Source organism: Acartia tonsa, chromosome 10, assembly GCF_053477335.1.
Source record: "Acartia tonsa isolate MP-2025a chromosome 10, ASM5347733v1, whole genome shotgun sequence".
Classification (NCBI taxonomy): Eukaryota; Metazoa; Arthropoda; class Copepoda; order Calanoida; family Acartiidae; genus Acartia; species Acartia tonsa.
This window is the reverse complement of record NC_137269.1, coordinates 35,829,811-35,857,274: the sequence shown is the minus strand read 5'-3', so window position 1 is coordinate 35,857,274 and position 27,464 is coordinate 35,829,811. Positions and strand designations below refer to the sequence as shown.

At 31.0% G+C, this 27,464-nt stretch overlaps 2 protein-coding genes across 15 annotated transcripts in view; one reads left to right on the top strand and one right to left on the bottom strand.

The window, feature by feature from the left end:
- The window catches only part of LOC145329995 (uncharacterized), a 334,647-nt gene extending 315,893 nt beyond the window's left edge, over positions 1-18,754 (bottom strand). For all 14 annotated transcript variants that reach the window (XM_080174502.1, XM_080174510.1, XM_080174504.1 and 11 more), the window contains exon 1: positions 18,722-18,754. The gene's annotated coding sequence lies outside the window, so the exon portion shown is untranslated. The remainder of the gene's footprint in view (positions 1-18,721) is intronic.
- The window catches only part of LOC145330785 (gamma-aminobutyric acid receptor subunit beta-like), a 104,604-nt gene that overhangs the window by 62,979 nt on the left and 14,161 nt on the right, over positions 1-27,464 (top strand). The window contains exons 5-8 of the mRNA XM_080175451.1: positions 967-1,018; positions 1,386-1,727; positions 2,767-2,830; positions 3,240-3,286. Of these exons, the coding sequence (XP_080031577.1) occupies positions 967-1,018; positions 1,386-1,727; positions 2,767-2,830; positions 3,240-3,286 (505 nt within the window). The remainder of the gene's footprint in view (positions 1-966; positions 1,019-1,385; positions 1,728-2,766; positions 2,831-3,239; positions 3,287-27,464) is intronic.

Genomic DNA, 27,464 nt, shown 5'->3' with positions numbered 1-27,464 from the left:
GGAACAAAAAAATGCTATTTTTCATTAATAGGACTTAGGCTTCGCCTCCATGTACATGTGTTAATAGAATGATATATCCTTGGCAATCTTCACAAAAAATATGAAATCTAACTTTTATATCAACCAAAAGCAAATGACTGATATTATACAGGGAGAGAGGGGACATAGAAAGGTTTATTACACTAGTCCCCAAAGTTTTATAAGAACGTTTTATTGAATTATGATTGGTTGGTTCTTTATGTTGAGTGTTCAAACATTTCAACCAAAAATGATCTACAGAAAGGGTAATTTAGTGTAACATCATTGGGAAACTGTATCAAATAATTGGTCATTGTCTTATTCCTGGATATTATAGCATTTTTAGTTACTCTATATTATTTATCTCAATATGATACAATATCTTTCCTGTATAATTAGCCTTTACTACTAGCTATACACAACGGGGATTAGATATGTAAAAAAATATGAATAATAAACATATAAGATAAAAAAGTTTTCACAAAATACCACTAGATGAATAAAAAGATCAAATATGACCATAGAGGAAATGATTATAAACAAAATTACCCCTCTGTAGGTTAATTTTGCTGTTCATAAGTTCGAAGATTTTTTCTCTCAATAAATTTGAAAATATTGAACACCATTGAATAAACTAAAGAACATTGAAACACATTGACAATATTATGAAAAAAAGCATTGAAAACATTGTGCTTGTAAATTGGTAATGTTTTTCAGCCAATGAATAACCAACGTGTCTATAAACCTTTGAGTATACCCCTACCTTCCTGACATAATAGTTTGTATTCTGCTTCAAAAGTCTGTTTTCTTCAAAATTCTAACCGTTGGTTCCTTAAATATCTAAAACCTATACATTACAGTACAATTCCAGCTTGTCATATAAATAAAATATACGGTTATACTTATCTAAGAAATAACTATAGAAATGACCTCTTAATTTGTTTTTAGATTGCTGGCTGATGTTCAATTTGATCGTGCTTTGGGCTACTATATGATACAGGTTACACTTTTAACATTTAAGTTGAGAAAAAAGAAAATTAAAAGATTTAGGCACCTCTGGATTAGGACCTCAAAAGTTGTTTGACATAGGAAAAACTATATTTACAGGAATAGTAACTTTCGTTAAACACTCCTCAAAGGGCGTTTTGTCGTATTTTGCAGTAAATTTTTTCCTATTTCTAGCCCCTGCGGGGGGCCTTACCTATGAGAGGCCAATTGCCCTACCCTGCGAGGCAATCACCTAACCTATAATAACCTATCAAAAGATACTGTGAAAATACGACGAAACGCCCCTTAAGAGGCGTTGTCACGAGTGGGACTATACTCAAAATTTACTGTAATGTCAAAATAACATTATACTTATTTAGGTGTACATACCCTCTAGCCTGATTGTGGGTATGTCCTGGGTGTCCTTTTGGCTGAACCGTGGTGCAGCTCCCGCCCGTGTTGGTCTCGGTGTCACCACTGTGCTGACTATGACCACGCTCATGGGCAGTGTCAACGCCGCGCTCCCCAAAATCTCGTACATGAAGTCAATTGATATTTACCTCGGAGTCTGTTTCTTCATGGTGTTTGGTGCTCTGATAGAATATGCTTGTGTTGGCTACACAGCCAAGAGGATCCAGCTCAGGAAGAATAGGTTCCTGGCTGTACAGAAACTTGCTGAAGAAAAGAAAGAAGAGGCTATGAAGCAAATGAATAATATGAAGGTAATATTTTCCACCAATTAATAATTATCAAAGTAAAATAGGGAAATATTCAAAACTTTTTATAGACATTTTAAAAAGTTGTAAAAAAGCTTCTAAGGCTTTTTTTATTTAATCCTCAATTTACTTATTTAAATCAACTTTCTCCCCTAACAATTAGGCACCAGTAGAATTTACAATTTAATGCCCCTCTAGGTTTTTTCAATGCTTTAATGATATACATGAAATTAATGTTTAGGTGAGCTTGTGCAAAAGACAAACGAACAGAGATGACTTGTTGCCTTGCGGCTTGAAATATACTTATTTTTAATAGCGAAGCTACTCTATAATTAACAATGTCCGTCCGTCCGTCCGTCTGTCCGTCTGTCCTTCCGTCCGTCTGTCCGTAATTAATGAATTGGGGGAAACGTTATTTTCTCGGCTCCTATTCAAGATAGACAGCTGAAATTTTTAGTAAAGATTCCCACTATATATGCCCATCTAATACATACATTGTTTTGTCCGCCTATTTGTTATTTGGGGTGCTAGATCGATTCCTAGATTTTTACGTTTTCGTGATTTTCTCAACTCCTTTTCAAGATAAAGGGCTAAAATTTTTAAGGATTAATTAATTTTATATTCTACATATTTTCACCAAGTTTTATCAATATTTTTTTTTATTAATTGGGGTGCTAGATCGATTCCTAGATTTTTTAGGTTTTCATGGTTTTCTCAATTCCTATTCAGGATTGACGGTTGAAATTATCAGGCATTGAGTATGCTTATGTTCTACATATTTAAATCAAGTTTCATTAAGATTTGTCTATTAATTGCGGTGCTAGATCGATTCCTAGATTTTTAAGTTTTCATGATTATAAGGTTCCGTGATTTTAAAGGTGCAATGATTTCCCTATTTTACCAATATTAATATTTATCATATGACACTGCTTTATAGTATTTTTTTCCTGAGATACAGTCATAACTTTTGAGCTTCGCTACTTATGGATGTTGTCATCCTTGTTTAAAAAATGTTTTATTGTAAGTAATCTGGTTTTATTTTCAGTCAATGGAGTTAGATTTGAACCAGCGGCACCTGGACCCGTACAATATGCCGCCACATACCAGGAAATAAATGTATAAGAATAGATGCATACAGCCCTTTTTTAGTGGAGCAGACACTTAATAATTAGAGTATGTACGTCTGTCCATAAGTATTTTACTTATGATATAAATTTTGCCACTCACTGCTAATAAATATTAAAGCAAAGTACCATTCTTAGTAGCACAGCTACTTCATAATCAGGCAATTAGTATTCTCTTCATGACGTGAAAAATTAGGATATAAAATAGGCTGCAAAGATTAAAGGTTGGGTAGGGACAAGGGGAGGCTATAAAATTTCAGGAAGCTTCGTCTGTCAATGCCTTATTGTTGGTTGCCCCATATGATTGAAATTTTGCTCCACCATCCTCAATCTTTAAAAATCTAAGCTGTTTATATCAGTGCCTTACTATTCTTAACTTTATCTAACACCAGGATACAGCCACCACCTCCCATACAAACTAGGAATCATCATCCTAAACAGGTTGGTAGATAGATAGATAGATATATAGATAGACAGATAGATAGTAAGTTAGATAGAAAGATAGATAGATATAAGATAAAAGTTAAGGTAAGGTTTATATTTGTATTTTTTCCCTCCAAAAGTTTGGATTTTGACTGTATCTTTCACTCAACTTATTTAAGGAGGGATATTAGGACTCAAACCCCACTTTACCCTCACCCCACCCCTCTCAAAGATAGACAATGAATTAAAGAAGATTCTGTTACAATAGTCTGAATAAAAGAACAGATAGCTAAACAAACAAATAATATACTGATAAACACAACAAAAAATATAATATGAAACATATCTAAATTGAAATAAACCATATTCTTACAATGTATTATAACAAGCATAAAAAATGAATAACTTTAAGAAGTAGCATACAGACTTATTCAAATTATATATTTGCGTTGTTAATAAAAAGTTTTCTTTGTATAAAAGAAAGTATCTTGTCTAATAATATAAATATTATATGTGTGAATAGTCTTGTAGTTCCCATATTATATTTGTGGTCATATCATTTCCGTTACCAGTGTAAATTACTTATTGCATACACATTGAAATGTTTTGATTATAATGTAATGTTACTTTAGCCAATTATTTTAATAAACCTCCATTATATTTAAGTTTGCTATTTTGATTTTTGCTATTAGGTTATGTCAAGGGATGCGGTCACGCATGGCCGTCCGCAAGATCTTAAGCTCAAATAGAGCAGACATCCTCTTACTTCCCCAGTGTACAATTAGACAGAGTTACTAATGAGTATTTATTGAATACCATGAAACTTATTTGCCTGAAACACACAAATAAAATTAACATCATTTTAATATCAATTCAAAATATAATAAGCTTCGAAGAAAATTTAATTTTTTTAAAATCATTATGTAAGGTTTTGTGATTTCAAAAATTAAGACAAAAAGGAAAATATCAAAATCTAATTAAATACATATAAAAACATAATAGAAATTAATATTTTTTAGGTAGAATCATTATAAATGCATTTTAAAATGTTCGCATATAAAAATAATTCAGTTTAAGTTGGTCTTTTCATTGAAAATTAAAGAAAAATAATTGCAATTTTTTTTTAAACCAAAATTAAAACCAAGGTTAAATTTTTTTGTGGAAGTGGTGATACACCTTAATATCAATGTTATCTATGCTTTATGTTCATTATTAAAAAGAATTGTTGTGTGGTCTCAGGGCTTTAGGAAGAAAAAAGCAAGTTATATTCTATATCATTAAGTAGCATGATGTATGTCTCTTTGTATTCTCAAAGTCTAAAATCACTGTACCAATCAATTCACAATTTAGGGGTAGATGGATTTACACATATATTTTTCTTGATAAATAGGTCCTATTCAGTTGGAATTTTTCACAGGATTAAAAAAATTTTTCGTTATTTTCCTACTTTTTATTTACAGTATACGTTACAAAAAATGACCGGTCTTTAAAATGCTATTGCTCCACTTCTAATAAAGTTTTAACCATATTTTTTTTTGTGTGTGCTCTTTATGCATATGTATGCTTGTGTTTGTTGCGTTCAATGAGATTAAAGAACATTTACCCACATTTGGCAGGCTATAAAAGAAGATATTCAAAATGTCAAAAATCAACCAATTATGTATTTTGAGTGAATTTTTTCCTACCTCTACCGAAGCGGTCTCACTAAAAGTTGTCTCAGCGCCTTGATAATTGAGATAGCAAGCTACCAAGCTAGGATAGTACACTGAGATACCACAGTGAGAGGGTAGAGAAGACTAAACTCCAGTATCTCAACCCTAGCTCCACTTATAGCGAGCTAAAGTCAAACCAAAGACTCATACCTGACATCCTGAAAATTGAAATTGAAAATGTCTCGATTCTAGCCTATAAGGGACCCTAAGGGTACTCTAAAATCATTTTAGACTATGGGTTCAAATGGTAACTGCCTTTTAATCCTTCTGCCATTACCAAAAAGGTAAAGGACTTTTTTCTAGCCCTTCTGTGGGCTGAGATCTGAAAATTGGGCACCCTGGGCACAAAGCCCAAATTTTATTGATTTTGAGTTCTTGATACATGCTTTTTGTGCTCAAATGACTTGTATGAGAGCTAGGAAGCTGAGTAAGGTGTCTATAGAAGCAGAATTTTATGCTTGAGATAAAACTCTGAATAACCCCTAGGCGAAAATTAATTATACTATGTGATTTTTGGGCTTAAGTAAAATTCAGTTATAATAATATTAGGTTGAATTTTGACATTTTGAAATTTTTCTTTTATAGTCTGCTGGATGTCGGTAAAAGTTCTTTTATCTAATTGACCGCAACACACACGTTTATACATATATATAAAAAGCACACATACAAAAAATAGGGTTAAAACTTTATTAGATGGGAGGCAGGAACATTTTAAAGACCGGTCATTTTTCGTAACGTATACTGTACATACAAATCACTATATTCTGATATTGTTGGGTATTACTAATACACATCTAATAATATCTACATTATTGTATCTTCAACACATCACAAAGAATAGTAGACATATGAGTAATAGATTCACAAACTAAATTTTATATACAAAGATTATAATTCAGATTTATCCATCTTTTGTTTTATTATTAATATGTTTCCTTTTTATTCTTGATAATTACTTTATAGTACTTTTTACTCGTGACCGTAGCTCAACACAAAGCGCATCCGCTAGCTGTCGGGTAGGTGATAGGTTTGAATCTTGATCTGACACTGCGTTATAACTAAAGACGTCAAAAATGGTTCCTACTGCTTTTATATACCCACTTCAATCAAGTAATTAGGATGCAGTTAAGATTGATCAATATTAGATGCAACATTTTTTTCACAGGCTGCTAAGATTTACTTTCAACTAATAGTGATTTATGGACTAAGTGCTTCCAAATTATTCAGAATTATGTGTTATATTTTGGGATAAATATCTTCAGTATATGCATTCTCATAAAGCTTAATATCTTTCTATATTATCTACCATTTATCTATAAATCTGAAGTGTTTTTTGTTAAACTTTAATGTTAACATTAAAAAAAGAATATTCATATAGGCTTAACATTGACTGAATTATTGTGCATTATTCCTCATAATTCCAGACAGGAAGAATCACAAATGAAATAGGAACTAAATGGATGCTGCCTAACAAAAGAAAGGGGAATTGGTGGTATTTTCCATTAAGTTGTTTCTCCCCTTTTGGAAAAATCCTCTTTATTTTGTCAATCTGCCATGGTTAATATAAAATACTTTTTAACCCTTTAAGCTTCTTTAGGGCATATAATAATTGATAAACAGTCTTCAATCTATTATAAATCTAGGTAAAACAAAGACAAGTTGGACAAGAAGATAATAAAAAGCATCAATGATTGGTTGTCTGAACTTTTTGCTAAAATATCAAAGTACATTACCTACTTACAGATATATTGCAAAAAATATTGAAGTTTAAGAGAATAAAGACAGTTCAAGTACTGTAATCTACTAAAAGCTAAGGGTTCAAAATATTTTTCATGCCAAAAAGCAATAGTTTTATTCAAAAATAAAGAGGGGATAATATGCTACAACTAAAGATTAAAAGAAATTTTCTAATGTGGTGAGAGATATCTACATAATAGAAAAATGAATACAATAATGCTAAATATAAATGTATATAAAGAATAATGCTATTGTGCTTCAAAGATAGAACAAATTGAGGTTTTATCTTGGGTTTTATGAAAAACTAACAAAAATAAATCAACAAACAATGATAATGAAAATCATTCAGTGAATGTAACATAATTCTATTTAAATATCTTGGCATTTCTTTCATTTCTAAATATGATTTTCTTATCTAGATAAGATACAAAATAATATTTTCCATCAAATCAAGATTTGAAAGGAAAACTTTTATCTAAGATAGAGTTTTATATAAAGACCAGTGGCTTCGCCCCTAGCCTCTAAGAAAATAGCCTTAAACCACCACAGGACCAGTAGGTATATTCCCTGAAAAATAGAACCCGATCGGTTCAGTGGTTACTAAGATCTTAAGGGACAGACGGACGGACGGACATATGGACAGACAGGCATTGTTCTACTTTGTATTTTAGATTAACATTTCTTGGGTCATCTCAAAAAACGCCTATCTCAGAAAACGCCTATCTCAAAAAACGCCCATCTCAGAAAACGCCTATCTCAAAAAACGCCCATCTCAGAAAACGCCTATCTCAAAAAACGCCCATCTCAGAAAACGCCTATCTCAAAAAACGCCTTTTTCATAAAATGCCCACTACATTTTAAAAAAATAAAGCCTAATTTATAAGTAGTATTTAATATAATAATAAAATACTTGTCATTCATGATCTATTATTTAAAACATAAATAAACAGTTATCAAATCAACCAATCAATAAACTATGTACAAAGATGGATAAAATGGTAAACTTAAGAGTAGCTGCTATTTTAAGAGAATAAGGAAGGTTTAAATAAATGGAAAATGGGGGATTGGAGAAAATTATTGGAGGGAGAACTCATTAGAGGAAAGGGTTTAATTATTGAAGCTTATTCAAAAGTACATCATTTTTGAATCTAATAAAAATAAGAAGGAATATAGGGTTGTTTGCAGTAGATATATGAAGTAAAGAAACTTTAAACATGAATTAACTATGTAAAAGTTTTTGTTATTCAATTGTGATCAATTTTCAAACAGCAAAGTGCCTAAGGAATGTACAAGAGTGATATCATACTTCAGGGATAGATATTTTAATAAGAAGATTTATAATGTACATATTGTACAATATTCACAATACCTTAGACTACCATGTTTCACTTCAAGACAATTCTTAAAAATGTAGTAGGCATTTTATAAAAAAGGCGTTTTTTGAGATAGGCGTTTTCTGAGATAGGCGTTTTTTGAGATAGGCGTTTTCTGAGATGGGCGTTTTTTGAGATAGGCGTTTTCTGAGATAGGCGTTTTTTGAGTATAGCCCATTTCTTGTGTTTTCAGTCATGGCCTTTTTAGAAGCATCATTTTACAGATAATTATTACTGGTCATTTGATAAGCCTTTAAAATTTATTTTTTGTCATCAACTATCTAAAAAACACTGATAAAAGAAAATAAGCTACCAATCAAAGATTTTAACATGAAAATAGATTTTAAATTATCTCTGAGACTGAATTTCCTTCTAGTCTCTTGACCACTACTTGACTTTAACAAAGCACACAAAATGTCACTTCTCACACCACACTCAATTCAGCAGGAATTATCTGGAGAAAATGTAAAATTTGTTATCACCATGTGGTGTGAGTGTGTGTGTAAAGCTATTGAGCTTGAGTGCAAAGTGGCTACTTCACATCAATAGGCGGATTGTCAAATCAAAAGAGTTTCAAACTAGAATAATGGCTTTGGAAAATTAAGATTTTACCTAATTGTAATTTTATTATATTTCAGCTTCATTACAGCAAGCAAAAATGGTTGAGATACTGAGATATGCAAAGCCAAAAATTTATTTATTTTTTAAGAATAAAAATTAAAATAACAAGGATAAACAAATTTGTTGCTATACCAACAAGGGCAACATAAAAACAGGGTATTTTCAATGCAAAAATAGAATATACATAATAGTAAAAAGGTAAAAAAACAAGAAATATATCAGACATATTTTTTTATGATTTATGGTAAAATGGAAGCTTTTTAAAAGAGCAAAAGTAAGTTAAGATTGAAAAAAGCCTCTATATTAATATCTCTTGAACACACTATTTTACTAATATATTTTGAACATACTACTATACATGACTTCTGGTGGCATGCATTTTAGGAAAATCTACATGCATAATAATCTTGTAAAAATAAGAAATAAAGACTTTGAAATAAAACCGAAATTTTAGTATTAGATTAGCAAATTTTAATATTTTTTTGTTATTCTTTTTAAAATTTTCTCCATTTTATTTAGGGTGGGGGGGGGGGGGTGGTGGAAGACGGCATATTAATATTAATTGTTTTAAATAGGTTTTTCGAAAGAAGACCAAGACTGATGTTTTCTGGTGAATAATTAATTCAAATAGATATTATCCTTAGTATAGCTTAACTGGTCCCCTCTCATTGCAATAGAAGAAAGTCAAATACAATTATTTTGGGGTTTTAGTATTTTAAATATTAACCAACCTTTATTCCTTATAGTAAATTCAGGAAGAAAATATCTCATTTTATGAGATTAAGCTGGAGTATAAGGTCGGGTTAAGTGCAGCCAATTTACTTACACACACAAGGGTTAAATATAAAATTTACATTATGTAGATTGAGATTGGTTGTTGTTAGTAGTGCAGCTACTCTATAACTAGAATTTTTTTTTTTTCTCTTAATATGGAAAGTAAGTTTATTGATAATGTCTGTCTAGTAATTAAAATTTTTTCCATCTTTGTGCTTTTTATCCAAATTTGTTATCTTTGTGCACCTTGTAGAATAATTTTCCTGTAAAACAGAATTTTCTTAATCATTCTAAGGCAATCCTTATAATTAAGTAACTTGATGTCTATGTGTTTGTACCAAAGGATCTCGACACCGATAAAACGATCGGGTTCTCCTTAACAGGGTAGCTTCTCATATGTCCCAGGAAGGTTTATAACTATTTTGGGGAAGGTACTATCACACTCCCAAAAGAAATAAAAAAAACTCAAAACATTTTTTTGACGTAGAGACTTGAAAGTAACAGGATGTCGCTGTCTGTTTGTCTGTATGTTTGTGTGTTTGTATAATTTTACCAAAGGAATGTGCTAACCACTGAACTGATCAGGTCTCCTTTACAGGGTAGCTTCTTTTAGGTCCTGGAAAGGTTTATAACTATTTAACTAAAATTATAAATGGAAGGGCATCCCCCTCCCCCCTAAAAAAAATTTTTACCTAAAATCTAAAATAAGTTGGGTTATTAAATTCAACTTCCCCTCCTCAAGTGCCCCAAGAGGCCTTTAGGGGCGTAACCGCTAGTGATTAATAAAAAAAAACCAAAAAAAAATTAATTTCCCTTTACTTTCTTTTATCATTAAATTTTTATATGAAATTTAGTAAAGTAATGATCATAATGATAATCATTATGTTAATGGTTACAGTAATATCAATAATTTTTCATTAATCTTTTCATAATTTTAGAAAGAAATGCATATTAGAATACTTTCCAGTAAAATTGAGAAATTCTTTTGATAATAATAAATGTATCTCTTGTCCTCTACACACATTTCTTGTCCTAGTTTGTCATTTTTGTTCCTGGTCACAATATTATCCAGGTTTTGTCATCCTCAATTTTGGCAAACTAACCTTAATTTTTTTGCTTCAAGAAGGCCCAGGATTGATTTATTTCAAGATTTGTTATCTGGCAACCATGCTCTATGTCAGGGCTTTTCTGCCGCTGAAATATTTTTTTGTGCAACTATGGCCGCAGAACTTTGCTATTTAGCAGCTGAACCCATAGTTACTTGAAAGTCAATCTAATTTTCACAGAAAGTCAATTGACTCAGCTGTCATATTTTTTCATAATATGCAGTCACATCCACTTATAAAACGGTACTATAAGTACAACTCAAAAAGCCAAAAAATGGTCAGCTGCCAATCCCTGTTTTCTATTCCCAATTCTGGGGAGGTTAAATGTTGAGTACTTGGCGCTGAGTCAGTGTCATAAATAAAGTGTGACAATCAATTGAAAACTATATTTCCAGACCACTCTCACAGCACTATCTTCTCTACAGAATTGCGAAGCTGCTCTATCATCACAGGTTTAGTAGCCTGCCAGTCTGTCAATTATGCCTACATAAATTACATAGTATATTAGAAATGCTACCTTTCTATCTGAAGGCAAAGATAGCTATTGGTTTTAAGCTTATTTTTTTTATCAAGCGACTTTCCTCATAATTTATTTGGACCACAAACTTATAAACTTTCAAGAAATATTATTGATTTTTATTTTTGTTTGGTTATGTTTAGTAAAGGTTAGTAGAGCCCTACAGGGGTAGTACCACTCATTCATATTACATCATGCAACGTTAGAGCCCCTCCACTTTTCCTCCCCACAGTGGCTTTAAACTAAGTGGGGAAGGGTTATAGTGAGTATTAAACGATAGCACCTTTTGATATGTGCTATTTTATTCAAAAAACATGTCTTGCAAATTCAAAAAATGGATGTTAATGTTCTTTTTTATCATCTTCTTCCCTCAACATTTGCCATTTCCTTTTCCGGTTGTTGGGAATTGTACCCCCAGTCCTGATTCTCCACAAACTACATATTTTAAACACTACATTCGCACAGGGATTTAAGGGATAAGACAATGAAAGATAAATAGATGTTTCTTTATAAAGTAACATTAATACATTATATTAAGTTTGGATACTTCTAGCGAATACCAACCAATTAAGATGCAAGAAAGGTCTCCAGGTTTTTAGTGAATAAATAAGGCTTTTTTTATAAAACTTTTGGCATCAGTGTGATTTTCAGTCCAATTTTCAGTAGATGCGATAATAATAAAGATCAAATTTTATTCAGTGCACCCATTTGAATTTCAAGATTTCATTGCTTTTAATAAAAATATGGTTATAGCAGCAGAAATTTTAATATCTGTTCATATAAGGCTAGCAAAATGTGCCTAACAAATTTAATTATAATATCACAAAAATATGAGTCGACCATTTTTAGGAATCTCTCAATTATTTTATTTCAAATAAAAAAAATATTTCTAGCCCCAGCAGGAATCAAATAAACCTTACAAAACCTAAAACTTAAAGGATGGTTTAGTTTCTGAATTATAGTCTTAGGCTATTTTTCAAATACTTAACTTTACAAAGTGTCTCAAATATCAGCCACGTGACGTCATAAAAATGAGGGATTATCCATCTCTTTTTAAGGATTTTCTTCACCGCTTTTCTTCTAATCTCCCTCATTTTTATGACGTCACATGGCTGATATTTAAGACACTTTGTAAAGTTACTTCAATTACAGAATCTCTAAATGCTTGGGAAAGCCACTATTAAACAAATTTCAAAAGGATATTTTCCTAATTTCTGTGCATCTTTGCACATTTTAGGTAAAAGGATATTATTAAAACGGTAATTTTCTGAAGCTAAAAGAATTTTTTTTTGTAAATTTACGTCCAAATCATTTTGCATTTGGGATAAAATGAAATGCTGAATTGCTTAGCAATAGTATAGGAAAAATAGATTATTTTGCCACCCTTAGCAGGAACCAGGGATGCAAGGATGTTGCAATATGCTATGAAATTAATGTTACCTCCCATTCCAATGATGTTTGGTATTTTGGTAGAAGAAGTATGGATGAAAGAATTGAAGATTTAGCAAATTAACATTGTCCTTACCTTCTTCTCTGGAGGTTTAAATAAAAGTTAAAAATGCATGACATGGTATCAGCATATCATGATATAATAATCCTTAATATGCAAAAAAAAAATTCGGACCGGGTCGAATATTCAAAATTAAATTTTTTTTTATCAATTATTGTATTATATGAAGGATTTTTTTTGTTTAAAACTAAATTATAGTTTATGTCTTAAGTACGTCAACCCTTATAGAAATATAGCCCAATAAAAAAAAAGTAGGAACTGCACTTAAGACTAATTGAGCAATCAGTGTAATCCCTAAAAACTTAATTAAACAAACCAAAGTTAACAAGAGTTAACAAATCCATGAAAGCAAAGCTCAACAAATTAAGAATTCAGAATTTCCAATGCATAAAAAGTATTATATCAGTAATTCTTATACAAATATTGAAAGCGAGATAATAATTTTATCCTGCTTACATTTACAACCAGTACATTTATGAAGGAAGGGAGGGTACATTGAGCTGTTTATTACACTAGTCCCCAAAGTTTTATAATGACGTTTTCATATTCGTTGACTTAACAACTTTGGGGACTTGCAATAAATTTTGATTGAATGGTTTATTAGGTTGAGTGTTCAAACGTTTCAACCCCTAATTGAACCTCTGAAATTTATGTACAGCTATAAAGATAGACATACAATGGTATTCTGCGGTATACCAGTTCCAGTTCCAGTAGTTCCAAACTTTTTAACCAATAATTATATTCTACAGAAGAGTAATTCTTATTATGATTGAGAAAGTATGTAAATTTTTTCCATTGTCTTATTCATTAAGATCCCTGGCGGTAAATGTTGAAAATTACAAATCAAGCAACGGTCATTTTACGTGTACAAGTCAAAACGGGAGGTGTATGACTGTTTATTTATGCGACCTTTTCATGAGTGACTTTCGGACATACATTATTCGTAGATTAACTGCGCGACGAATAACCCCTTCGGGGTCTGAATAGAAAATTGTTGGGAAGCAAAAATTTCCATGACAATTGAAATTATTTCTTTTCACGCTCACATAGAGATCTCTCTATGTATGTGAGTCCCATATACCTTTTTGTTAAGAGCGTAGCTTCTCTATGATGGGGGTAATCCTTCAAATATAGCCTGTCCGTCTGTTTGTATAATGTGTCAAACTGATCTGTCTGTAAATTAAATAAGTCATATTTGAAATCTCTAGTAGGTGTATTCCAAACAAATTTTAAATATTTCATCATCTTTTTGATTTATTAATTAAATAGTAATTACTATGTAGATAACGTATATTTAAAGTCTAAATAGCTCATTTTAATACGGAATTTTAAAATCCTTTCGAATCGATGAACTTGTACTGTAGATTAATTTATTATTAATTGCATTTGTACTATAGAAATATTATTGTTAGATTGTATCTTTGCATAATTTGTTCAGTTTCATTTTTTATGTATGCCATCATCCTTGTTTTTTACTAAGCATTTCTTTGTTGTGTATGAATACATAGCACTTTCAATTTACTTCAACCTTTTCAAAAGGGAAACTTTTCTATATATGTAGTGTTGGTTTGTTCATACGGTCGTCTCTAAAATATAAAGCGTGTGCAAAAAGAATGTGCACCTTTTTAAAATTTAATTTGGCGGCTTATGTTAATAGTAGAAAACCGTTAGAACCGCCAGGAACTCTAGTTTTAGAAAAAAGCTGTAACAGTTTCAAAACTTTGCTGATGATTTTTAAAGTCAGTTTATGCTAGGTTACTAGAAACTCAAAATGTCAATTTCAACCATTTATGATTTAATTTAAAATGGTGATTCCTTAGCTGATAAGACTAATCAAAAAGAATCAATTTTGCTAGAAAAATACCACTTTTAAGAATATATTAATAGCCATATCTTTTAATATTTGTTTAATTGTTTGGCCGTTCGTTTTATTGAGCTTTGCTTGTATGGATAATTTTCAACCTTCTTTATTAGATACAATTTTATTAAATTATTTCACATACAAATGTTCCTGTAACAAAATGTTCAAAGATGGTAAAGCTAAGGTACAATGATTTTATCTATTGGTTTATGAGATCATTTAAAAGCTTAATATCACGGTAAGCGCAAAACCAATTAAGATGTTTATTTGAGGAAATATTATAGGTCTAAGCAAGCTTATTCCTGTATTCAATTATTAATCTATTATTAATCTCACTGGAAAACTATATTTCTCTAGATATTTAAGCCCCAGATTACAAAAAAAGTCGGCCCATTTCCCCTGCTTTTTTATCCAAAAGAGTCTTGTAGCTACTGTATGTAAATTTACGTCAAAAAGGAATTCGACCTCTTCTTTATTGACTGCTATTAAAGTATGAAAAAAAATTTTTTTTTATAGTTTCAATATCAATTTTATTACATACTGCTTTCCGTGAATATTAAAATGAAAAATTAAAACCTGCGCTAACAAAAAATTTTATTAGTAATAATTTTATGATTTTTTTTATATTCGTGGAAAATTGACTGTAATATATGTTATACATGGTTTTTCAGTATGGATGAGAATCGGTAATAATACACCGGATATTAATCGGTTTAAAAGCCATACTGGTAAAAGATTTACTGTAATGATTACTGCATTGCTTATATTTATCATGGAAATTATCAATTAATCTGAAAAATAAATTGAAAAGAATTATTTTTCAAAACAGTGGATTGGAAACATTTTTAAAAACTAAAATTATAGTTAATATAGTTTTAATAAAGTTTTAGCAAGAAATAAACCATCCCTATTAAAATCTATCAAATGAACATTTTCTTTTAAGAAGAAATATCTCTGTTTGTTATGTCTAGATGCTGGTGTATTTAGACTGCATACTAGTTTATCATTGTCTCAATTTTATTTATCAGTCCACGCATAGTGCTCCATGCCTCATTTTTGTTTAGAAAATATGTTACTTACTATCTGCTGCGCCTTTAGCATCCAGCGGCTCTTTACTTAAAGGGGATGGGAAGGGGTAGAAAACCCATAGCTTAAAACCATCTAAGGATTAAATCGAAAATTAAAATAGCCTGAAACCCTCTCGAGACCTATGTAAAGCTTCCATATGAAGGAGAACCCAATCAGACAAAAAACTTTGTACTTTATATAATAGGATACTTATAAATTTCTTATATTGTTGGGAAGGTGTAGGCTTTGTTTTAGGGCTATACATGCATTGGGGGTAACTTATCCCTTGTCAAATTTTTTTTAAAAATCTTACTAGATAAGTGGTCTAGCCGTTGACGAGATAACATAGAGAACTTATGCATTCATGCATTACCATTTGAGTTTGTTTTTTTTAGGGAAGCTTTAATTAACTATTATTATATTAAACATAGCAAAGTTTTCGAAATCACTTAATTCTTTACATGTAATGCGTCTGTATGTTTCTTGATGAAACAAAATAAATGACCATAGAGATTAAAAAAAAACAATGTTCCCCCCGTCCATGACTATTACACAACCCTTTCTCTATCTTTTATATTCTTTTTTATTCTCCATATTGCCATTTTTTTCCATTTCATTTATAAGATTTCCAGCCTTTTATAGCTGCGCTACTGATGTAGAATGTAAGTCTCGTTTAGATTATGTAACAACAATCAGGGATCTAAAGGGATAAGACATTGTCCTGTAAAATGATCCACCGAATAAGAAAACGTTATTATAAAACGTTGGGGATTAGAGTAGTAAACATCGCAATGTCCCCTCCCTCCCTGGACAACAATACATATTTTTTTTTGTATAAACAGCATTTGTGTCATCTATATACTTGAATTATATAAACAGTCTTGTACACTTTTCAAATTATAATTTTTAACAGTGAGGGAGTGGACATTGGGCTGTAAATCATGCTAGTAACCAATGTTTTATAACCATAAATATCAATTTATCGTCAATTGTTGTATCCCTTAAAATCCCTGGAGTTTAAAAAATAGTAGACTTTCATACAGGAATTATCTTTTAGAGTAACATCTTTAATTCTTCATCTCTTGATAAAACAACCAAACAGCTAACTTCTGAAAGTATTAAAAAGATCCTGAGCTGGATCTTTAAATCATTTTAGTGGTAAGCCAAATCGGGGTGAGACAACTTTCCACCAATGAGAGCACAGCATTTTATGAAATACCGGGCTGTGATTGGCTGAAATTCGGCGCACCCCGATCTGGCTCACCACTAAAATGATTTAAAGAACCAGCTCTGTATTATTTTTCTGATGATAGTCTAGACTATATTCATTACATTTCGTCAATTCATTACAAAACGGTGGAAATAATATCTGCATTCCCCAAACAATAGATATTAATTAGAGTCATTGCCACCATTCATCTTGCGCTTCATTATATCATCTTGCCAGTAGCTATTACATGCTTATGTCCGACAGCAAGGTCGTCAGTCTGTCTTTCAGTCCGTAACGCTATGGGATAAATGTAATTTTATTAGCTGCTATTAAAGATAGAAAACTGAAAAGATTCCTTTGAAATATTACCATCTATTCTATACATTGTTTTGTCCGTATGTCTGTCGGCTATGCTTCCAAAGACATAAACCTTATATTTTAAAGGATTTTCTTTAAGTTTTTGCATATTGTCTCTATTTTTTCTGCTTTATTACTCACCTTATCCATTTTCCCATTCCATGATTTTTTGCAACGCTACCTTTATATGGATGTTGTCATTCTTGTTTTTATTAATTGGATCGGGTATTTTTATTAAAATTAGATTGGTTAGTTACAAAACTTTTCAACCAATAATCGTAATCTACAGAATAGCAGGACAATTGCTTACTAATTGATATGACAAGTAGCAAATTCATTTATAACATATTTTTCAGTATGCATAAAATCTTGTATGAAATTTTTGTTTATAACATAATTATAAAATAGTACAAAACTTCAGCTTTAATTTTTGCTCATCCTTATCCTCGTTAATTTGTAAAGTTTTCTCCAACTAAACTCGTAATTCGCAATGCAATATAAATTAAACACGGTTGTTAGTGGGATACTTTACCTGTGTGTGTTACAGGTTGATCTAAATTTACCTGGATACTTACAAATTAAACCATGCTTACTCTCGTACATGCTCTGCATTCCTATAAGATTGCCATTCATTGGGGTAGCTTAAAATGGAACACCTGTTATACTCAATAAAGCCAGGGTGATGTAATAATTGTAAAGCTTCCACGAGATTTGCGGGTCAGCTTGAAATTTGGCATGCAATACATTCAGCTATGCGTAAATCTTACAAATCTAGCGATTGGCTAAATGATTCTTACAACAAATCTCTGTATGCTTCTGAATCCTAACTTTAGAGAATCAGGGCTATTTCACACACTATATACGAACCCACTCTCCGACCGTTAAATGTTAAACTGTAACAACAACAAAATTTCCAAAGTTTTTGGGGAGGTAATCTAACGTATTTCCAAAAAATATTCCCATAAACGTCCTTGATTTGGAATAATACTAATTTCGAAATGTTGTAAATTATAGTAAAATTGTTTTATTAGAACCAAAATTGCATTATTCTCATGAAAATATACAACGATATAACTAATTAATTACCAAAATACCAGTGCAAACTTTTAGTGCCTTATCAATTCCGCATATTCTCATAAATGCGAAGTGTTTTCATAATACAACAAAGATGCCAAAATTACACAGTTGCTAAGTTTTCTAAATTTTCAAGAATCATTACAAAAATCATGCATCATGTCAAGTTTGAAATTATTAGGACAATTCTAACAATTAAGGATTAGAGTTATCAGGACGAAGGCAAGTGGGCAATATACGCTGTTGTAATCAATCACAGATCTTGCGATTTTATAAAACATTTTACGCAAGTGATTGCCCCCCTTATACAATTGATTCACTAATGTAATATTTCCTAGCTTTGGCCATATTCAAGAAACTTTATCCCGGGAAAATACAAGAAAATAGGGAAAAGCCAATGGCTGATAAATTAATCTTCCTCTAATTATGGATTTATAAATAGTTTTTATTTTAAAGTTAGTATGTTTTTCAACCTATTTTTAAAAAAAAATACACTATTCGATTTTAGCAATCATTTTCAATTCATTTTGTCTCTTAGTGAAGTGAATCAAGCAAATTTAGCTTGGTCAGTTTAGTATTTATGGGAAAGTAAGGGTTGAATTATAGTATATAAAAGTAAGATGCGCAAGCTTTCTATCCCTTCTGTTTTTAATGTCAGTACTTGGTGTATAGGACTATGGATGATAAAATATTCTTCTTTCCGATTGTGAATTGCTAACTTTTCCAAATAGGATGTAGAATATTGTAGCGCAATTGTTATTGCATGAACCGGTAACAACACAAATTCTGGAAGGGAGGGTACATTGGAATGTAAATTACACTGGTACCAAAAGTTTTCATGGGTATCAACACGTTATTTGGTAACATTAAAACTTTGTGTACGTCTTTCAAATCTTTATTCAATCTTTTATGTCATTAATTTTGATCCACGAGGGGGTTAATTCTGTTTTACATAATTGGAGGGTGTATTTCGATTTCTCGAACATTGTTATGTCCCTTCAAATCCCTGACACAAACCCGTTGATTATCATACATTTGTTATTCTTATACTGCGAATTAGAGAGAGAGGAAGAAAGAGCAAGGAAAACTATATTCATAGGTAGAGTAAAATTAACATATTTTTCAATAGCAAATCGTATAAAAATAGATTTTTAAGGCAATTAAGTTTTCTTAATTAAGATAGACTAAATATATTTTTTTTGGTATTGCAAAAAACAATAAATTATTGTACGTCCTCATTGATAGTAAACAAAATTACCCCTTCTAAATAGTAGAACTATTGGTTGATAGCGACACAAAAAATCTAATCTAAATATAACTTTTTGGGTTTTAGGTAATTTTTTAATTCATTAAAATTCGTAATAAAACACTGCAAGTCAGATTATAGTTCACTACACAGATATTATAGAGTAGCTGCACTTCGAAAGAGAGAAAGAGAGAGAGCTAGAAAGAATAATTAGGCAAACGAGAATATAGTTGGCAAAGAAATATATGTAACGACAAACACAGGAAACTCTTTCAAAATAACAACAATTCTAAATAAAAATAATAGCAACCTAGATATTATATGTTAGTGTTGGAATGTGTGTTGGTCTTTTGAAATCAAAACTATCCTATGACAAAGAATCCTAGATATATTTTATAGATAATATAATAATTATTTTGAAAAAGTAATGTTTAATTTTTTATTTTAATTAGTAACATTATAAACACTCCTTTTTTATACAGTATTGGAATTTATTACATACATTCATTCATATTATAAAAACTTTAAATACTAAAAAATCTGGTAATATTTTTTTTTATTACAGGACCCATTTTTTGGGTTAGGTATTCATATTTCATTTCAATAATAACAAAATACGTCCATTGTACCCTTTTTTTTTTTTGGGGGGGGGGGGGTTAACCCGTTAAAAACCTGTTAAAAATTAATCTTTTTTTTTAAACTAAAACTACATAGAATCTGTATATTTTATATACAGGACATTGTACATTACATTTAACGGTAAAACGTTTTTGGGTTCATTAAAATTATCTTTTCTAAGATATATAATCAAAATTTTAGACCTTGCGAGGGGTCTATAATCTATATGACAACTCCCCCCCCCCCCCTCTACCCTTCATCTTAATATTGTAAAGCTAATCATTTTAACCTTAGATTTTTACATCAAATTGACAATGCTAGTTTGACATAATAAAACGCGTAATGTTATATTACAATGTAAAATTTCCTAAGGACCTAATTATTTTTATCATGTATTGGAAGGGCATGCAATAGAAAGTCCCTCAAAACAGCATATAAATCATTATTAAAAGAAGCAAATTTTTGAGGGTGTTAGCACTTTTCTTCGAATATAAAGTTATAAAATATTTATGATCAATTGAAAGGCATTGAATATATTATAGGTTGCGAAGCTGCAGACTCTTTTATTTTACAGAATGTTGTTTAAACTTCAAAAAAGCCTTTGATTTTTAGGCTACTTAATATTTCGGTTATGCGTTAGATTACCAATTCTTAGGCCAACGTTTTTTATCCTGAGTGAATTAAAGACTATTATAACAATTTAAGAAATAATTTGCCTAGATTTTTGTCAGAAGATGATTTGTATAAATCAAAATTTATGTGAGCTGTTCTTTTTTTAATCACTATTACTAAAATGAAATATTATCATTTTTGAGGGTCATATCCCTGCAATAAGAAGAAAGTGGACTCTTGGCTGGAATAAAAGTATAGAAAAATAAAGGGGAATAAATAATTCCTCATTCTTATAATATGGTGTTGGAAGATTGTAAATGTTGAGTTTAGTTCAATTTATGTGTAATTGTTCTCTCCCTCCCTGAGTTCTAGTATGGGGTTATTCATCATTCATCTGTCTTGTCTGTGCCCCCTCCTGTCAACCAACCTCCTCCTCCTCCTCTACCCCTGTCTGTGCCCCCTCCTGTCAACCAACCTCCTCCTCCTCTACCCCAGTCTTCCAATATTGTGTCCCTTCATGCTCTTCCCTCATTTTTTTGATGGCATAATTATACACACAAGATTAAGTTGTTATTGACCAACTCAAAACAAGTCTATATTAAAACTAAAATCATGGAAAATCTTATATATTGTAAAATAATGACTGTTACATTAAATACAGTAAATGTAAACATCACAAACTAGTGGCTATTTTGTATCTCTACGCTTAGCATAAACTATTGATCAGTATCAACCAAAGCTTGCTTGAAAAGCTTAGATAAACCAACTTTTTAAAAATAGAATAAGCTTACACATGTTCAAGTTCACTGTCTATTAAGATGACCCACATTATTACATGACAAATTATTTAGTCATAAACAATAAATAATAAAACCTTTGTTGTCTTTGTCATTGTTATAACATGATTATATGTTACCTTTTTATAATGATACTAGCGGCTACGCCACTAGAGGCCTGTAGGGTCATTTAAAATGTTTTATTTTATATCTATGATAGGATCAGTTATTTATTAAAAAATATCTAAACAACTAGGTGGCAATAGTTATATTTTTTGGATTTTTGAGAGGGCGGTATTTAGTAGCCCCGAAGGGTTAGGGCCCATAATTATTAACCCTTTCAGGACCTATGAGAAGCTACACTGTATATCAGTTCAGCAGTTGGTAAAAACACATAGACATTCTTTTACTTTGATATGCTGTTATTAAATCTCAATCATATTTTAAGCAAAACATAAAACCCCATGACATTTGTTGATACAAATGAAAGATTTTTTGATAAGAACATCAAGTATTGGATCTAATGTAATGTTATTTAAAAATGAGGTTTTAATTCTAAAAAGCCTCTTTTTTGGTCAATATTAATCCTATGTATTTTTTTCTTTAGCAAAAATGTTGGTGTGCAAAATTACAAATTTCCTGTTCTATGAAATGTATGTATTGTAAGTTTATTGTAGAAAATGTAAAAGAAACAAGAATAAGAACTTCAAAAGAAGAAAATGTACAAAACTTTCAAAAGAAACATTTAGAGTGTAAAAGTCTACCATGATAGAAAATTACTATATAAACTCATCAAAGATGTAAATGTGTAAGTAAATTGAAATTTTTAAAAAATCATATAAATAGATGCAGTGAATAATTGTTTGTCAGGTAATTTATATTTGGTCATGCACTAGCAATATGCTATTTAGAAGTAAAATAAACCAGTGGCGTGCGAAGCACTTTGTCTAGGGGGGGGCTTTTTGAAGATTTTGTAAAATTTTGCCCCCCCCTAAATCAAAGTGCCCCGGGGGGGCACTTTGCTTTAGGGGGGGGCATTTTGATTATATATACTAATTTTAAATAAGTGCGTTTTAAGGGGTGGGATTATTTGATTATGGGCCTTCTAGTCCTTATCCCTTCTTCCCCATCCCTTCCCCCATCCCTATTTCCCATTTATATCCCCCATCTCTTCCTTTCCCCATCTCTTCCCCCCTATCTCTTCCCCCCCATCTCTTCCTCCCCATCTCTTCCCCCTCATCTCTTCCCCCCCCATCTCTTCCCCCCATCTCTTCCCCCCATCTCTTCCCCCCCATCTCTTCTCCCCCATCCCTTTTCCTTCCTGCAATGACTGAAGGGAAGGGAGCTAGAGGGATGTTATAAAATCTCAGCAGGAAGGATGAATAACCCCATTAAAAAAAAATTTTTTGGGTGGGGGAGATAAAAACACTCATTTTGGAAATAATTTACTAAAAATTAACCTAATATGTAAAACTGATTTTAAATATTTCTTTATTGTATGACAACAAGGATGACAACATCTTTTAGTAGCAAAGCACAAAAAATCATTATTAAGAATACAGACTAGTACATTTAAAGAGCATCTGTTGAAATAAATATATATTTTAGGTAGAAAAAGTCACAAATCCTTTTTCCTGTATGTTGTGTGATGACAGTCAAAGTAAATTACAGCTAGAAATTTTATTTTTTTAAATATTATAATCCACAAAAAAATTTATCGTACCATAAAAACCAAAGATATAAAGAACTATGTAAAAAATAAAAAAAATTGCTTGTCCTTTCATCTACAGATATAAAAATCTCTTAGAAATATGGAAAACTTTGGGGTATAGTCTCTTTTGTGGCAACGCCTCTTAAGGGGCATTTCGTCGTATTTTCATAGTAGCTTTTAATAGGTTATTCTAGGTTAAGTTAGGTCAGGTGATTCCCCCGCAGGGTTAATCAATTGGCCCCGCAGGAGCTATGAATAGGTGAAAAGCTACTGTGAAAATACGACGAAATGCACCTTAAGAGGCAATGTCACAAAAGGGACTATACCCGAAAATTAAAAGATACAAAAAGCAGTCCGACCTCCATGAATTTTTAATAGTTAATTATACTCCATAATGATGGGAATGTTAACATTAAGTTTTAGCCTTCTATCTTTAATTGCAGTTGAAAAAATCACATTTCCCCCTTAGCATTACGTACTGACAGGCATAGTGAAGGTAAAAAGTTATATCAACATATCCTACCCTCTTTAAATGGCACTTTAAAACTCTGTTAATTTTTGATTAAGTGGTGTTTCCAAGGATTTATAAGGGCGGTGCATGAAGCGCACCTAAAAATAATTACTCCCCCTTTGAACTAAAATCAATTAAAGACAACAAGAGTGGCGTATTTTATCAAGTTAGGAATATAGAGTGTAGTTAGTTTTAAGGGTTTTTAATGAAAATTGCCATAAAAAACATGTCTTTTTGTAAGGGTATGTACACAAACAAATGATAAACTTATCCTGAAAATAATATGACATCATATATAGTTATTCATTTAGACAGACATACAGTGTTGAGAAAAAGGCTTAGATAAATATCAACGTTTTTTCTTTTTTATATAAAATAACTTTTTGATTAAATATTTGTTGTTTACACATGATTTTATAGAAATAACAACAAAATATACAATGTAATAAAAAGCAGAAACCATTTGGAAGGGCGCGAAGCGCAAATTTTTTTCTTCAAATATGCAGGGAGGGAGGGGTTTTTGGGCTATTTATTACACTAGTCCCCAATATTTCATATAAAATTTTCTTATTCGTTGGCTCAACAACTTTGGGGACTTAAATGGAATTTTGATTGGTTGGTTAATTAAGTAGAGTTTCCATACATTTCATCCACTAATTGTAATCTATATAAGGGGTAATTTTGTGTATCATCATTGGGGATGTACAAAATTTCTTTGGTAAAAAGTTTACATTATACAAAATAAAATACTTCCTATTACCTAATTTGTTATGTTCAGTGAAAAAAGATTATAACCTAATTTCTACACTAATTAAAAAATTTGGTAAGGTTAAATGAATAGTAACTGTCTGTTTGGCGCGAAGCGGCAAAATTTTTTTTTTGGAGTATTTCTTGATCTTTTTTTTGGAAACTGGGATAGTTTTGCTTTTTGTAGGGTAGGGGGCAAAAAGGGGCATTTTTGTTGACCAGGGGGGGGCAAAATGGGGCATTTTTCAACATTTAGGGGGGGGCAGGGGGGGCGGTGGCTAGGGGGGGGGCAGGGGGGGGTGGCGTTTTGGTCGCTAGGGGGGGGCGATTGCCCCAAATGCCCCCTTCGGTTCGCACGCCACTGAAATAAACCAACTTAAGATTTTGGACACCTGTATTAAAATATAGGTTTTCTCCTTATAATTATGAAAATATTAGGGGTTATATAACAAATCCCCAAACAACTAGGGGTAATAATGGGTGAAGTGTCCTAAAATAAGCTTTTGCAATGCTCTAGTTAAAAAAAGAACTATGTATTTAACAAGATGATAATATATCAAACCTTTTAATATTAATTTTATGGAAGGTAATGAAAGATAAAAAAGGTATAGGCAACTTTTCTTAAATAACTACACATCTTTTTGTGTTGCCTTTATATTACTGGAATCATATTATTTGTGTGTGGGTGTGTGTGGGTGTGCAGATGTGTGTCTGTAAATTGTATGTGTGTAGTGTATTTATAAAAAGAAAATGGAACACACCAAAAAAATATATTTCTTACATAAATATGAATTTATTTTTTGCTCTGTTGGCCACCAAAAGTAAAGTTTGTAAAGGAATGACCAATACAAAAATCTTTCTTTTACTGTTAGAGTTTTGTTGTAGAAAATGTGACCAAAATGGGTTGTCTTATCTTTAATTCTTTATCAAAATTTAAGGCCAATGTTTCTCTTTCAATAATTAGTAGATACAAGATAAAGATTATATCATTTATTTAACTATGAAAGTGATTATGATGAAACTACAATAACATTGTCACTATTAGAATATTATTCAAAGCTTCTCAGTTTTTTTACAAAAATGTCATAGTTTACTAGATCTTATGATAATGTTTCAATTATATGTCAGTTGTGACCATATAAACTTGATTTAGACAATTAAAATAGTAATTATTACTCAAAAACTGTTACCAATAAATAGCCAAATATATTCTTTTGGTTAAGCTATTTTTTTTTATTGATACAAACAGTAAATTTGCTTTAAATTTTTTATATAACCCATTTTATTTACATATGTCTATTCATGCTCAGTCTAATGTAGAAAACTTGCCACTTTTTCTTTTTGGACATACTTTTCCTTTACTTACATACATTACAAATATTTTACATCTTTTTATCTGTCTTTTCTCATAAAACATGTTTATCCCCCTTCTCTATCTATTTATCCATAGTTATCTTATTATTTATCTTTTTTAGTAACAAAGCTGCTCTTTTACTAGCTAGAGTATGCTTTTCTTATTAATACAAATATTCTTTTTTACCATTAGAAATTTAAAAAAATACTTTATTTCTAAAAGGGGCAAATTTTGAATTAATTTATTTTCTTTTTCTATTTCCTCAGAAGGGACACAAATAGTAAAAAGTAAGTTTATAGAAGCCTTGAACAATCAAACACAGAATTCAAAGCTTAGATAGGCTTGAGCTTGACCCCTTCCCCAATATATTAAAACAAAAATTTTTGGTTGAGGTTGGTTGGTTTGTGGGGGGGGGGGGTGGTGTGCTATGCCTTGCCATACATTTTCTAAATTTAAAACATTTTATAACAAATGCAAAGTTATCACATTAGCCCTTTTAAAATCTTTATGTACAGTAATTGACGAACCCACAAGTCACGTATATATGCACCAGCCTACTTTCTACTACTTTTTTTTAGAAAAACTGTCTCTATCCATTCTTATTCTAATCCTACTCTTCTCTTACATTTGTTTAATCTTCATTTAATTGTTCACATTTTTCACAGTCATTAATCAGTCCCACGTTCAGACACACACACCCACCCACCCAAAAACTCACACACGAATTCAGGGATCAAATTTTACCAATAATCCAGATTTAAAAATAATGCCTTTTATGTCTAGAAGTTGCAGCTTACAAGTAGCACTTCTGTTTAATAACTTGTGTCTGTCTGTACCACTTCTGCCCAAATGTTTCCTATGAATCAAAGTTGACCCATAATAAAGTTGAATATTATTTTTTTAACCAAAAAGATTTTTTTCCCAAACTCTTGACTGATGGCAATATTAAAATCAGAAATCTTTCTCAACCCCATTTAAACAAATATTCTTCTTTTTTTAATTTATAAGGATGAAAAATAGAAATTTGGCTTGGTTTTTAATCAAAACATAAAAAAGTCCTTACTAGCATATTCAAAAGCTTTGAAAGAAACTTACTAGCATATTCTAAAGCTTTGAAAGAAAAAATAAATATTTAATGGCCATTCCACTGTAACTCTGGCATTAAAAAAAAGAATAAAAAGAGGAGAAACCAAATGGATAGGTGGGAGGAAATTTTGGGTCTTAAATCCATTTCTTTTTGTCTGTTCGCCTTCAGATTAAGATTTGTAATTATTTGATTGCTTTATCTAAATTAGAATTTCCTCTTCGAAGATTAAACATTTGGAGTTACGTAATGGATTTTATATTTCTTTTAATTTTTATTTTGTACAAAAGCTAGATTCATTTCTTTAAATTTTTGTTCAGAAAGATACAAATTACATTTTGAGAACTAAAGAAACAAAGTATTTCGACAAGGACAATTAAGTCTATCTGTAACTGTACTTTCCTTACACACATTTATCCAATCCCCTGCCACTTACTGTATTAACGAACTGAGCAATAAGGTCCATATTAGCAACCATATTAACATCAAATTTTCCCCTGTCATAATATCCACGTATATTTCTATATCCAGTCAACTATCTATTGTATTGATACTATGTCTTTTAAGAATAAAAAAAAACTGAATGCGGAAGTGAAAGAACATATATGTAGAGTAGA